Genomic DNA, 15,402 nt, shown 5'->3' with positions numbered 1-15,402 from the left:
CCTCAGCAAGCCTTATACAAATTAGGTGCGGCAGGTTTCCCAGAGGTTGCCCACTAACAACTGTTCCACCTCAACAACCATGCATCTCATCAGCAAGCAGCACACCTTGTGATTGACGTTTTTTTTATTAGAAGTTTGTTCCATCCTCGTGATGCGGGTGGTCAAGCCAAGGTTCCTGTTCGCTGGGAGTGCTTACCAGTCCCCGGCTAGGGAACCCTGGGCTCACCAAGTCTGTACTCAGCAAATGAATGTTGAGCCCCTCAGGGCCAAACCATCCGGAAAGGCAGACAATAGTCTCTCTCTATTTCCAAAGTGAACCAGATGTTCTTACGAGTGGAACTGATGTAAAATAAAAAATCCATTAATTTATCTTTTACATGAGGCTACACTGTGAACATATCATCCATATAACTTCATATTACAGTTGGTTTAAGGGCCACTGATTAGAGTGCTCGTGGCTTCCTGTCCAAGAGCCTCGTACTGCTGTGATCACTGAAGGACAATTTGTAATAGCAGTAGGCTGGAATTTACAAAATACTTTGCCAGTACGGTATGGCTTTTACAAGTCAGATCATGTACACTATGAAAGTATCCCACACTGAATATCAGAACTGCACATGCCTTTCACAACCGAGCATGTCTGCCATTGTCCGACATTGTACCTGCACCAGAAATTCAATGGATAGTTACTGCTCACCATATAGCTGAGACGCTGAGTCGCAGACGGTGTAGTGCACCTGGGAGTGTGCAGGGACGAGGTGGAGAGCGGGGCAGGTAAGTGCAATTGGGAGATTAGACACAGGTTGGGAGGGGGTTAATGGTAAAGTAGAGAAGTAAAAATGCTGGGTGTGTTGGTGGAATACAAGGCTGTGTAGTGCTGGCCTACCCCCACCCTGTTATCAACTCCCCCTCCCCACCCCAGCCTCCTCGTTTCTCCCACCCAGTTGCCTCTCCCGTCATGCATTACTGCTGCTGCTGCTTCTAGGGTAGCCTGGCTTCTGCAGTCAGAGACTGTGGTAACGTTTGTGTTTGTGTGTGTGTGTGTGTGTGTGTGTGTGTGTGTGTGTGTGTGTGTGTGTGTGTGTGTGTTGTTTTTTTTATTACACAAATGCCTTGTTGGATGAAAGCTTATTTTGTGACAGTCTTTCTGTTGTTTCTATCTGCGACTCAGCATCCCTGCTATATGGTGAGTAGCAACTATCCTTTTCATAATTCTGTTACATTCCATCCTGGCTTTTCCACTGTTAGAAATTCAATGGAGTGTGATGAATTAATAATTTTAGCCGCAGCAACATCTTTTTAGGAAAGTATTATTAAATAATTCATGGAAAGACATACGATGGAAAATCTGATGAACTGTGACAGCAGATATCAGTTTCACTATTTATTTATTTATTTGCTATTTGCTTTTAGCCTTTTATCTACATAAAAGAACAGACTGAATGTTACACATGAATTCCCTTAATAAAGCACATAACATTTTAACACGATTTTGAAAGTGTTAGTAATAACTAAGCATTATGCTATTTAAGAGGATGGAGGGGGGGATCTACAAAGAATAACTACATTAAAACAAAAAGTTAATAATAACTAAAAAAGGACTGAATAGTACTATATGACCATCAGCTGCATAGATATCTGTTCACCTGGAATATAGAAGGCACACACTACTTTTCTATTACACTATGCGGCACTTGGTAGGTCACAAATTTTGTAATTTATAATTCTGGACTACACTACTACAGTGCTATACCACAACACTGTACTACACAGCATTACACTTCACTATTGTACTTAGTATTAGAACTAAACTGGATGTCTCATTTGTCAGGATGGTTAGCCCTTGGTGCACTGAGGTGCAACTCCGGATTCATAGGCACTGTGTTGTCGTGCCACCCAATGTGTTGAGATTGGGAGGTGGCTGTCAGGGTCTTAGGACGTCCTTCCTGATCCACCCCGACGCTCGTCACCTCACTGCTCCCAGAAGGTGGTTGTCGGTGGTTGTTATCACGATCAATGTAAGGCCTCTTCATGGTTGTCTCTCAGGCATGTAGGCTTGCAGTTCATAAGCTGATATCTTAGCTGTGAGTGAGTTCAGCTTAAGCTACTGTTTCTCATTCCTTATTATATTACAGACTGTTGCATATCCAAATGTGTTCCTGGTCCTGGTCCGTAATATCTCATCTGATGGCACACTCCCAGACAATGTGATGCAGGGTACTGATCTCTTCACATTCACAAGTGCCTGTAGTGTGCTGTCCTATTTTTATATCTAGCTGGGACATGGACCATGACCCGACAGTTAGTGTATAGCTCCCTTGGTCACAAGGAAGTACATTACCCTTGTTCCTTCTTTTATGTTGGGAAGGAACTCCTCCCTGTTTCTGCTCTGTCCAACCAGACTTCTTGCCATTCTTTATCAATGCATGCTTTTATTTCCTTCTTTGATGTGTCTCTTGTGCCCAGTATCTCCTTTACCTAATCATATTCACACTTTTTGAGCCAATATTGTGCACCTCTCTTTCTTACTACTAGGTCTAGAAGTAGCAAGCCAAAATCACCATCAGCGCCTCAGTCGCTGTTGTTCTATACATGCCTGTCAGGCACAGAGGTACACACTCTGCTTGTCGAAAGCCTGCGCTCTCCTTATGTTCCTGGCTCTATGAGCCCAAACGCTCAACCCATAGCCCACAATAGCTAGTAAGATTGAGTTGTGGTACAGTCTTACTGCACTTAGTGGCAGCTGAAAACTTCTTTGGCTAATTGTGCTATTTTATTAAGATTTTAATGCCTTTCTAGCAGATGATTTCTGCATGTGCATGGAAGATTTGCTTTTCGTTGATGTAAATTCCTAGGTACCAATATGCTTCTTTTCTTATTGCAGGTTGGTCATTTGTTCTGATTGTGGGGTTTCTCATTCTTGATCAAGTTTATTTTAGTAACAGATAGACTGTTTCGTAAATTCCTATCATCAGTTTGTTTTCTACGCACCAATTGCTTAGTCTTTCAAGAACTACCCTACTGTTTAGCCCTTGTGGTAGCAGATACTATAATTAACATAACATCTGCATAGGCAATGCAGCCTCTAGTGTTTGTTATAATGTAAAGCTGGTTCAGTAATAGTTCTACGCTAACATCCCAGAACTCTGGACCACAATCAGTGCCCTGTGGGCAGCCTTTTCTTTGCAGGACATTCTAATTGCACCTGCCTGTCTGTGCAATAATCTCAGACTTTTGTAGACACACCTTGGGCAGTCCATCTGTTTCAGCAATATCAATCATTATGGCTATAACATACGTATCATGTGGGACATTCGCGATATTATTTGATTTATTGCATCCTCAGTGGACTTCCCTTTCTTGAAATCATACTGCAGGGAGCCTGTTAACTGTCTGTGGTCCCTCAGGCAGAGGCCTAGAAGCTTTTCCTGTACTTTGGCCATAGCATTTACCAAGCAAACTGGCCGGTAAGATTTCGGTTCTCTTGGATCTTTGTCTTCCCCTTTGTTTACTGTGATGATATTTGTGATTTTCCACATTCTAGACACCTGACCCTGCAAAAGACATTCATTTAATAACACAGTTATATAGGGCACAATTTGGTCCACCAACTGATGCAATACTTCTGCTAGTATTCTGTCAGGTCTTGGTACTTTCCCCTTCTTTAACTACATTATTGCTGGACTCACTTTCTCTTGGCAAATGGAATAACAATACTGTTATTCACAGTGAAGGTGCTGATGTAACTCTGTGTCTTCCATCATTGTATCGTCCGGCAACAAAGTTCTGAGTAGGTACTAGACTGATGTTTCCCAGTCTCTCATCATCGTGCCGTCAGATCTTCTCAAGCTTGATAACACAGGGGGTGACTGAACCTTATTTGTTGTTAGTTTGTATGGAAAACCCCAATCATCTGTTACCATTTGGTCCTTAATGTACACCTCCAAATTTTCTACTCTTGTTTGGTGTAGTACACTGAAGCACCAAAGAAACTGGTACAGGCAAGGGTATTCAAATATGGAGATATGTAACCAGCAGAATAAGACAACAAGTATCTGGTGCAGTTGTTAGAATGGTTACTGCTGCTACGATGACAGGGTATCAAGATTTAAAGTCAGTTTGGACATTGAACAACAACTTTCACAACGTTAACAGTTATTTGTGACAGAGTTACATGCAATATTTTGGTTTTACTATACATTAAATTAAGCCCTCACATTACAGACATAAATATATGTACAAGAACGATTGTATACTGTCACAAACATTCCACGGACGCTTTTTGCGGAAAGTTCTAGCAAGACATACTGTAGACATAGTGGAAGTTTCATAATTCACCAATTTTAAAATGAAAATTAATAAAAATATTAACAACAAGCATAACTAGACTTAAGTGCCATTTTTTACTTGGTTTCCAACTATCAAGTAGTAATGGGGAGGGGGGAAAGAAAACCAAATTAATGCCTGGAGGCCACCGATGTCAACTATGTTACTGTACTGGAAACATTACACAAAGATAGCATTTTAAGTGAGTTTGAATGTGGTGTTATAGTCAGCGCACGAGCAATGGGACTCAGTATCTCCGAGGTAGTGATGAAGTGAGGATTTTCTTGTATGGCCATTTCACGAGTGTACCGCAAATGTCATGAGTCTAGTAAAACATCAAATCTGCAACATCACTGCGGCCAGAAAAAGATCCTGCAAGAATCGGACCAACAACGACAGAAGAGTATCATTCAATGTGACAGGTGCAACCCTTCTGCAAGCTGCTGCAGATTTCAATGCTGGGCCATCAACAAGTGTCGGCATGTGAACCATTCAACGAAACGCCATCGATGTGGGCTACTGGAGCTAAAGGCCCACTCGTGTACCTTTGATGACTGCATGATACAAAGCTTTACACCTCGCTTGGACCAGTCAACACTGACACCGGACTGTTGACGACTGGAAACATGTTGCCTGGTTTGATTGATTGATTGATTTCTTTATTAATCCATGTAACAATTTACATTGTGTGGATTTCGTCAGCAAAAACATATACAATACAATATACCTACAATTATACACATAAAATTAGTATTTACACACATTTTTGAGGTATCTTAAATTAGTTTTATATCCTTATGTAATTTGTAATTTTCTTATAGTACTGTACAATTTTTGATTACATATCATAATTATTTCCTCATGTATTACAATGCAGGCTACTTTAATTACACTACATGTTTTAATTCAGATAGTCCGTTACTGCGTAATAACTTTTATTTAATAAAAAAAATTTTAGTTTTGTTTTGAACTGTCCGATTGTGTCAATATCTCTTATTTTTTGGGGTAATTTATTATATAATTTAACAGCATTGTACAACAAGCTCTGCTGAGTTTTAACTTTATTTTTCCTCTCTAGATGCAGATTGAATTGGTTTCTAGTTTCATAGCTGTGTACTAATGAATTTTTCATATAGCAGTCAATATTTTTTTTTACATACATAACACTTTGAAAAATGTATTCACAGGGGACAGTTAGGATTTCCAGCTTTTGGAAATGTTCAAGGCAGTGAGCCCTACTGCCACTCTTGGTTATTATACGAATTGCTCTTTTTTGTAATTTGAAAACTATTTGAATATTTTTACTGTTGACTCCCCAAAATATTATTCCATAGGTAATAACAGAGTGGATATAAGAAAAATATACAGATCTGACACATGTAGTATCACAAACTGCAGTCAGAATTCTCAGAGCATAGCATGCTGTAGCGATTCTGTTACTAAGTATTTTAATATGTTCTTCCCACTTTAACTGTCAACATGCATACCAAGAAATTTTGTGTAGTCTACACATTCTATAGTTTCATTGTTTAACTTAAAGTTGTTAAAGTGTGGTTTTTTGCAGACATAGAAGTTAACAGCATTTGTTTTTTTAAGATTTAGTGTTAGTTTATTATTGGATGCCCACTCACGTACACTGTTTAGTGTTTGTTCGGCTTTTTCTTTTAGTGCATCTGGTGGTTTGTCACTGATTAGAACATTTGAGTCATTTGCAAACAATATTGTTTGTCCATGCTTGATGCTCTGTGGGAAGTCGTTTATGTAAATGAGGAATAGTACTGGGCCAAGGACACTACCCTGTGGGACACCTATATTTACATAAATTGGGTCTGAAGTATACTTTACAAGATAGTTTGAGCAACTTGAAATATGTGAGATTTCAGTTATCTGTCTTCTATTTTTTAGATATGACTGGAACCACTTTTTCACAAGTCCCCTAATTCCAAGTTCATCTAACTTATTTAACAATATGTTGTGGTCTACTGTATCAAACGCTTTAGTTAGATCAAGAAATATACCTGTTGTGTAGTTCCCTTTATCTAATGCTTCTAGAATGTGTTTTGTGAGGTGTGCTGTTGCTGATTCTGTGCTTTTCCCTGATCGAAATCCAAACTGGTCAACAGACAGTAAGAGACTCATTTCAAATTGTATCAAGTGGATGGACTTGTGTGGGTATGGAGACAACGTCATAAATCCACGGACCCTGCATGTTAGCAGGGAACTGTTCGAGCCAGTGGAGGCTCTGTAATGGTGTGGGACATGTGCAGTTGGAGTGATATGGGACCCCTGATATGTGTAGATATGACTCTGACAGGTGACATGACTGTAAGCATCCTGTCTTGATCACCATTTATGACCATTGTGCATTCCGATGGACTTGGGCAATTCCAGCAGGACAATGCGACACCCCACATGTTCAGAATTGCTACGGATTGGCTCCAGGAACTCTTCCGATTTTAAACACTTCCGCTGACCACCAAACCCCCCAGACACGAACATTGTTGAGCATTTATGGGATGCCTTGCAAAGTGCTGTTCAGAAGAGATCTTCACCCTCTTGTACTCTTATGGATTTATGGACAACCCTGCAGGATACATGGAGTCAGTTCCCTCCAGCACTACTTCAGACATTAGTCGAGTCTATGCCATGTCATGTTGTGGCACTTCTGCGTGCTCGCGGTGGCCGTACTTGATATTAGGCAGGTGTACCAGTCTCTCTGGCTCTTCAATGTAATTCCTTATATTGTTGTTTGTCTGTTTGATAGAAAATCAACCTTTCTTGTTGCTCTTTTTCCCCTGAAGATCTTTGGAAGTAATTCTCTCCTGCCTAGTTTTCGACTTAAGGACTGTAGGGTGAGACTCCCGGGAATTTTCAACACTTTTGTCTTCCTAATAAATGTTGGGAGTGCCCTGTCTTGCACCCTCCAGTGCTAGCTCCAATTTGTGTGCTTTGGCATCAACATTAAATCTGCTTCCTTGCAGTGGCTGTATCTTGAATTCTGCCTTTAAAAATTCCCAATTTGCTCTGCAATGATTGTATAGTCACCCGGAATAAATGTTTGTGTCTCAGTCACTATCTGCATTTGTAATTGTGAAGTAAATGACATTATGGTCACCACAGACCTTCCAGTTCGCAACATGGTCACTGACTTACCAGATGATAATACATGGGATCTCACAATCCACATGATCTGCTCTGATCATAGGCTGCAGAGTGCACTGATGTCTGTGATAATGCTGAAGACAGCTGGGTTCTGCAGAGACACTAGCAAGGGCACTGCCAGCACGTAGTGTTATCAGTCTATCACCGAGTTCTTGAAGTATGCACGGAGTACACTCAGTGGTCTATTTATTGTGGAACAGAGGATGTCTGTCAGTCTTTCATGACTCACCTGAGGATGACTAGCAGATGCCCAGTCGACATACCATCTACTGTGATCGATGATTGCTGGATGCAAGTATGAAATTTCTTAGAATATTCAATGCGCACGCAAACTTTTAAAATTCATGTCAATGCTAACAGCAGTAGAAGATCTGAAACAGCATGCGCTAGTATCCTATACATTGTCTCTTGCTCATAGTAATGTAATAGATCAAGATTCACGATATTAGTATGTGATATATGTCCTTAGGCAAAATCAAACAATGGAAATCACACGATGGTGAAATGACAATATTACTACTCACTATATGGTGGAGATGTTGAGTCGCAGACAAGCACACCAAAAGGACTGCTAAACAATTAGCAGTCTTTTTTGTGTGCCTCTCTGCAAATCATCTCCATTATATGGTCAGTGGCAATCTATCTTTTTCATAATACTAGTGTATGTCCTTAGTATACATCATGATACGCTGTACTTTTCAACTTACACAAGTCAGTGTGTAATGGAAGTGGGAATAATAGTTTATTTACAGAATAAAATATGTTAACAGAAATTTCATAAGATGAGGTAACAATCTGATCATCACGTAAACGTATGTTACTTTTAATAGTATTCAGCACAGAATGGAGCACCTTTCTTTGTATAAAACAATCAAGATTTCAGATGTAGTTAGTAATATTGTACAAAGTGGGAATGGTAATTTGTATTAGATGAAACCTTACATATTTGTAGAGTAACTGTTAAAGGAACTTATGTCTCAAAATTTATCATAGAAATACATTTTGCTTTAGAAGACGATTTACTTAAAATCTCTTATTCATTTTGAGTGTGTTGTCACATTTAAATCAATTTTAACAAATTTGTTTTTATTGTGAGTCACAAAACAACTGAATCATAACAATAAAAAAATAATTACACATTGTCATTAATGTACAGGGCTATTACAAATGATTGAAGCGATTTCATAAATTCAGTGTAGCTCCATTCATTGACATATGGTCACTACACACTACAGATACGTAGAAAAACTCATAAAGTTTTCTTCGGCTGAAGCCGCACTTCAGGTTTCTGCCGCCAGAGCACTCGAGAGCGCAGTGAGACAAAATGGCGACAGAAGACGAGAAAGCGTATGTCGTGCTTGAAATGCACTCACATCAGTCAGTCATAACAGTGCAACGACACTTCAGGACGAAGTTCAACAAAGATCCACCAACTGCTAACTCCATTCGGCGATGGTATGCACAGTTTAAAGCTTCTGGATGCCTCTGTAAGGGGAAATCAACGGGTCGGCCTGCAGTGAGCGAAGAAACGGTTGAACGCGTGCGGGCAAGTTTCACACGTAGCCCGCGGAAGTCGACGAATAAAGCAAGCAGGGAGCTAAACGTACCACAGCCGACGGTTTGGAAAATCTTACGGAAAAGGCTAAAGCAGAAGCCTTACCGTTTACAATTGCTACAAGCCCTGGCACCCGATGACAAAGTCAAACGCTTTGAATTTTCGGCGCGGTTGCAACAGCTCATGGAAGAGGATGCGTTCAGTGCGAAACTTGTTTTCAGTGATGAAGCAACATTTTTTCTTAATGGTGAAGTGAACAGACACAATGTGCGAATCTGAGCGGTAGAGAATCCTCACGCATTCGTGCAGAAAATTCGCAATTCACCAAAAGTTAACGTGTTTTGTGCAATCTCACGGATTAAAGTTTACGGCCCCTTTTTCTTCTGCGAAAAAAACGTTACAGGACACGTGTATCTGGACATGCTGGAAAATTGGCTCATGCCACAACTGGAGACCGACAGCGCCGACTTCATCTTTCAACAGGATGGTGCTCCACTGCACTTCCATCATGATGTTCGGCATTTCTTAAACAGGAGATTGGAAAACCGATGGATCGGTCGTGGTGGAGATCATGATCAGCAATTCACGTCATGGCCTCCACGCTCTCCTGACTTAACCCCATGCGATTTCTTTCTGTGGGGTTATGTGAAAGATTCAGTGTTTAAACCTCCTCTACCACGAAACGTGCCAGAACTGCGAGCTCGCGTCAACGATGCTTTCGAACTCATTGATGGGGACATGCTGCGCCGAGTGTGGGAGGAACTTGATTATCGGCTTGATGTCTGCAGAATCACTAAAGGGGCACATATCGAACATTTGTGAATGCCTAAAAAAACTTTTTGAGTTTTTGTATGTGTGTGCAAAGCATTGTGGAAATATCTCAAATAATAAAGTTATTGTAGAGCTGTGAAATCGCTTCCATCATTTGTAATAACCCTGTATATGCTAGGCCAAAAGGTAGGGCAAGTTAGTTCAGGCCTGTGTAATTCAGTGCAGCTGTAAGTTGTAATATGCAAGTTGTTGGAAGTGAAAATTGTTAATAAAATAAGAACTCATGAAAAGTGGATGTCGAAATTTATTTTAAAAGTACCACTCTGTTCAATATTATGTATATAATTAAAAAATGGAAAATCCAGGACTATCACTGTAAAACAGAATGAATAGATGTTTCAGTCAACAGCCATGGACTGCAATGAGTTATTCAACTTAAGAATTTGAGAACTTATGTTACGTATCTCGCCTCGAAGTTTCTTAAGATATCACAAAAATCTCAATAAATTAACTGAGAGAAATGCAATTTTGGGACTAAAAAACTATTTGGTCATTTTTTGTAAATATATAAGAAGCAGGAGCATTACAGTATTGCACCTGATTTTGCCAAAATGCTGCCACTAAACTAAAATCTTCTAGTTGTTACAATACTACTGTCTTTATATGAAGGGTTAAGTGATTCACTCACATTTATCCACTTTTAATAATGTGGCATTCACCACAGAAATAGGAAATTTTCTCCAGCTTGTTCTGTATTTCATAACACTTTCTTATAGATCACACAAATGAAGAGTATATGTACAGTTAAAGGAGACAGGGAACAGTCAAAGCACAGATGTCATAAGATGTACTGACAATACAAACAGAGTCTGAAGTAAGACAATCACCTGACGTAATTTAATGAAACCAGATAAAGCCTAAATAAGGGTGTCTAGATGGGGATCGGAGCCTCCGTCTTCCAAATACAAGGCAAGTCTGCTAAAAACGTCGTTGATATTTTTTTTTTTTTTTTTTTTTTTTTTTTTTTTATCTCGTGTACAATGCTGTTTCATTAATACAATTTTATGAAGGAGTTTTTTCACTGTAAAAAGTAAGTAGTATGATTTTCACTCATTCTTCTACTCTTCTTTTTTCTTATATAGTGCATTTCTGCAGTAAAAGTAAATATTTTAAGAGTTGGCAGCATAAACTAACTTGAATAAAAAGTTTATTATAACACATGTCGAATTTCTATTGTCTATGGAGATAAGTTCTCATTTTGTGAGTTGGTACTCGAGTTGCTATAGCTTTTATTATCAACTGTCATTTTTGTTTTGACGCTCAAATTGCAAAGATATTCTTCGGTTTATATAACTGAATTTTTCAACTGTGATTGCGATTTGCTGGGCAATTCTGCTGTTTCGTTTAAGCGTGCTGAACATACATTGACGGAAAAAATTGCAACACCAAGAAGGAGTTTTGCAAAACACAAATGCAAGCTGGCAGGCATGTTACCACATCGGAAGATTATATCTATTCAAATTTCATGCCAGTTGCATAAGAGTGGTGCTAGTAGTGCCAATATGAGAATGCAAATCACTTTAATGGTCGTGAGGGTTATTTACTTTTAGATTGGATGTGATGAGTTGATATTAGTCAAGGAAGCCTTTAAGGCACAAGGACACCATTATCAATAGCTCACTGAATTTGAACAAGATCTTGCAATAGGGCTACAAGAAGCTGGTTGTCCTTTCTACGACTATTGTGAAAAGACTTGGCAGAAATGTAGCCACTGTACTTAACTGCCGGCAGCAGTGTTCACCACAAAATGGTCGCAAGATGACCAGGATCCGGATGTTCACGTGCCATTACTGAGAGAGAAGACCACCATATTCGGCATGGGGCTCTGGTGCATCATACTGCATCTGCAGCTGCCATTTGAACAGCAGTATCACAGTGACACAATGAACTGTTAGAAATTGGTTACTGCAAGTACAACTCTGAGCCATATGCCCTATAGCGTGCCCAAGCCACCATACTTTGTGACTTCAGTGGTGTCAATGGGGAGCTGATTGAAAAGCAGGGACAAGGTCTGATGTGTTTTCTGATGAAAGCTGGTTCTCCCTCAGTGCCAGTGATGGCTTTGTGTTGGTTGGGAGGTGGCCAGTTGAGGACCTGCAACCAACTCGTCTGCGCACTGCACATACTGAACCTGCAACTGGAGTTACGGTCTGGGTTGCAATTTCACATAACAGCAGGAGCAGTCTCGTGGTTATCCTACACACCGTGACCTCAAATCTGTATGTCAGTCTGGTGATTCGACGTGTTGTGCTGCCATTCGTGAACAATATTCCAGGAGGTATTTTCCAACAGTATAATGCTCACCCACATCCTGCTGCTGTAACCCAGCATGCTCTGCAGTGTGTCACGTATCAACTTGTTGCTTTAACCTGCTCTATCACCAGATCTGTCTCCAATTGAGCACATACGGTACACCATCAGACGACAACTCCAGCTTTGTCCACAACCGGCATTAACTGTCCCTATATTGACTGACCAAGTGCAACAGACACGGAACTCCATTCCACAACCTGACATCTGGCACGCTCGCATTCAACATTCTGGTGGTTACACCGGCTGTTAATGTACCAGCATTTCACATTTGCATTAGCACATCTTGCGCTTATGTTAATCCGTGATCTTGCAATGTTGATCACTTAAACATGTTACCTAGACAAATGTATTCCCAAAATTTTATTACCTTACATTAATTATTTTTTTGGTGTTGCAATTTTTTTCCACCAGGGTATTTACAAATTCTGAGTATGCCAACATGGTCTTTGTGTATGGGTTTTGTAATGAAAACACTGCTACTTGTAGAGAATATGGTAGGTGATTTTCTAATCACAGAGTACCTGATTCAAGAGTGTTTATTCATATTTTCACTAAACTGTGTGACACTAGTATATTACCAAGCAGTCCTATCACATCTGAATGAGCAAATGAACAGTGTTTGTGTGAAACAGTAGACATTATTAAGTTGGCAGAACGTAGTTCTTCAACAAGTACACACAGAATTTCTATGTGGGATGACAAATTGATGCTTCAGATTATGAGCAGTGCAGCCCTCAGAAAAGAATGCCAAGGTGACCTCGTAAGATCTACAAGTGGTGTTCTTTAGAGATTTTGAAAGTGCACTGAAGTATGTGGCAGACTTTATTAATATCAACTCTGACTTAACCTAACCTAACCTAACCTAAATCACTTACCTTCGCTTAACACCTTCTGCAAGTATTTGTTTGGGTTACCATACTGAATGTTGTATTTCATATATTTCAATCAGTTTATACTACAAATCCCTAAAATATTTACTACACCTTCTGAAACACTGTGTATACTGTATAAAATGCAGATTGTATTAAACATGCTTGCACACTGGGAAACTGGAGCATCATCTCAGTAATAGTGCAAAATCTGTAAAAATTATGATTACTAAAATATCAGTAACACACACAATAATATTATATAGCCTCAAAGTCATGGAACACACTCCTAAACATAAGGAATGTCTTAAATAAAACAAACAGCCATGTCTCATACTTCCTCTTTGTTTTCCTTCATTCTTATGACAGCTTGGCTCTCTCACCTTGGTGTCTGAGCGACCTGTTCATCCGTCCTAGCCTTCCCCAACCTATCCTTATTTCCTCCTTGAGGTACAAATTAACAGTTCCAAAAGCTAGGCTAGCCCATTGTACTTTAATGTATGTCAATCAACAGCACTCGGGATACCACCCTCTAAAGGTAGGTAATGACCAGTCACTCTGCCTTCTTGTGATTTTATACATTATAAACAATGTTTTGCATCTATGGCAGATGAATAGTTTATGGTTAAAAAATACTCACCCTTCACTATCCAGCACTTCCTGGATATTTGCTTTTGTTATAAGGTGATCGTCACATTTAAACCAATGGTTCCGTTGTTGACGAATAAATGCTGTATAATGGCCAGCATCTAGTGAACCCAGATGATTTATCACAGCAAAAAGAGAATACCTGAAAAAATGCTAATTTTAATGAATTTGAAGATTACAACTTTACAAAGTAAGTAAACTCACAAAGTCAGGAGAGATTGTCTATATCAATTACCGACACTAATTTGTTCCAAACCGCTATTTCAAAATTTCAATAAGCAAGAAACTAAGTTCTCCTCTACTCGAGCAGCCAATTTCTTTCTGAAGTAAAAATGTGGTTTACAATATGGAAGTTCTAGGCAAATAATAGTTCTAAAACAGTAGATAATTTTTTCAACAATTTGGGCCTTTTTCTTTAAAAAAGATTCTCCTATTGCCTACAAAACAAAACACTACTATAGAAGTGATGACTGGTTCAAATTAAATCTGATGTATGAATGAGTTCCAGATGCAGCCCAATGGTAACTATTCAAAAGAAAGGAGATCACAAACATTAAGGGGTGGTGATGCCTTGAAGCCTTAACTTAAAGGTGAAAGTATTCTCGTGTGTGCTTTTTACTTCCAAAGATGCTGAACTCAGAGCTTGATGTGGGAAATTGTGGTGAGGATTGTGTGTCAGTTATGCTCCAAGTCATAGGGGGAATAGAGGAATAGATTACATTGCTCACAGTCACACTTTGTTTTAATATTATTAACCAAAGTTCTGAATTTGCTCACGTAGAATCCTTATTGTTGTACCGCAGATATTACCTATTTCAGTTGCCACCTTGAAGAAACAGTTTAAAAAGTTGGAAACTGCGACTCGGACACAGACGCAGAATCAGGCCACAGCAATAGAGTGGACAGCATACCAGGCCTGGTGGATTCTGCCAACCATGAGGTGCCCTATTTGACCACAACATGAGTATGACAAACTTGACAGAAGAAAAGACCTCATTTGCAGACCTCTAATGCAGGTTTGATGTGGTGGAAAAGTCTTAAACAGGATCAGTTCAGCCACATAATGATAAATGGGAAGCTGCTTATAAAACAATCACCGAAACTGATACTCAAGCCCCCAACAAGAATGACAAATCAAAATGCCTGCACCAGGCTGGGAGCCACCCAACATTTATTTTGTATTGTGAACGAGAAGCTTCAGGGGTATGAAATGAGTCAAAGTGTACACTGAGAAAGAAAAACAGCAGGTAGAACTAACAATGATGATCAACATAATGAATATATTACACAACTTGCTTGGCCGACACAAGACTGGGGGGGAGGGGATCAAACAGTGAGGTCATCGGTCTGATCGGATTAGAGGAGGAAGTCCGCTTGCCCTTTCAAAGGAACCATCCTGGCATTTGCCTGAAGCGATTTGGGGAAATCACAGAAAACCTAAATCGGGATGACCAGATGAAGGTTTGAATCGTCGTCCTCTCGAATGAGTGTTCAGGGTGCTAACAACTGCACCACCTCCCTTGGTCACAGACACAAGAAAGCTAGTCTTCAGTTACAAATAAATAGTGAAATTTGCAGAAAAATCACTACTCTGAAAACTGATACTGACTCCTCAGTCACACTAGATAGTTGCCAATTTATCTAGCACTGTGAGTTAAACATTTACTGGACTCTACTGGTGCTGTCAAAGACCAACAG

General features: G+C 39.7%; 1 protein-coding gene across 1 annotated transcript in view; it reads right to left on the bottom strand.

Moving 5' to 3' along the window:
* The window catches only part of LOC126458582 (ubiquitin carboxyl-terminal hydrolase 22), a 140,157-nt gene that overhangs the window by 4,618 nt on the left and 120,137 nt on the right, over positions 1 to 15,402 (bottom strand). Inside the window, exon 8 of the mRNA XM_050095718.1 lies at positions 13,697 to 13,846. Coding sequence (XP_049951675.1) covers positions 13,697 to 13,846 — 150 coding nt within the window. The remainder of the gene's footprint in view (positions 1 to 13,696; positions 13,847 to 15,402) is intronic.

Source organism: Schistocerca serialis, chromosome 2, assembly GCF_023864345.2.
Source record: "Schistocerca serialis cubense isolate TAMUIC-IGC-003099 chromosome 2, iqSchSeri2.2, whole genome shotgun sequence".
In the NCBI taxonomy this organism is placed as follows: Eukaryota; Metazoa; Arthropoda; class Insecta; order Orthoptera; family Acrididae; genus Schistocerca; species Schistocerca serialis.
The sequence above is the reverse complement of the archived record's forward strand: the minus strand, read 5'-3'. Positions and strand labels throughout refer to the sequence as shown.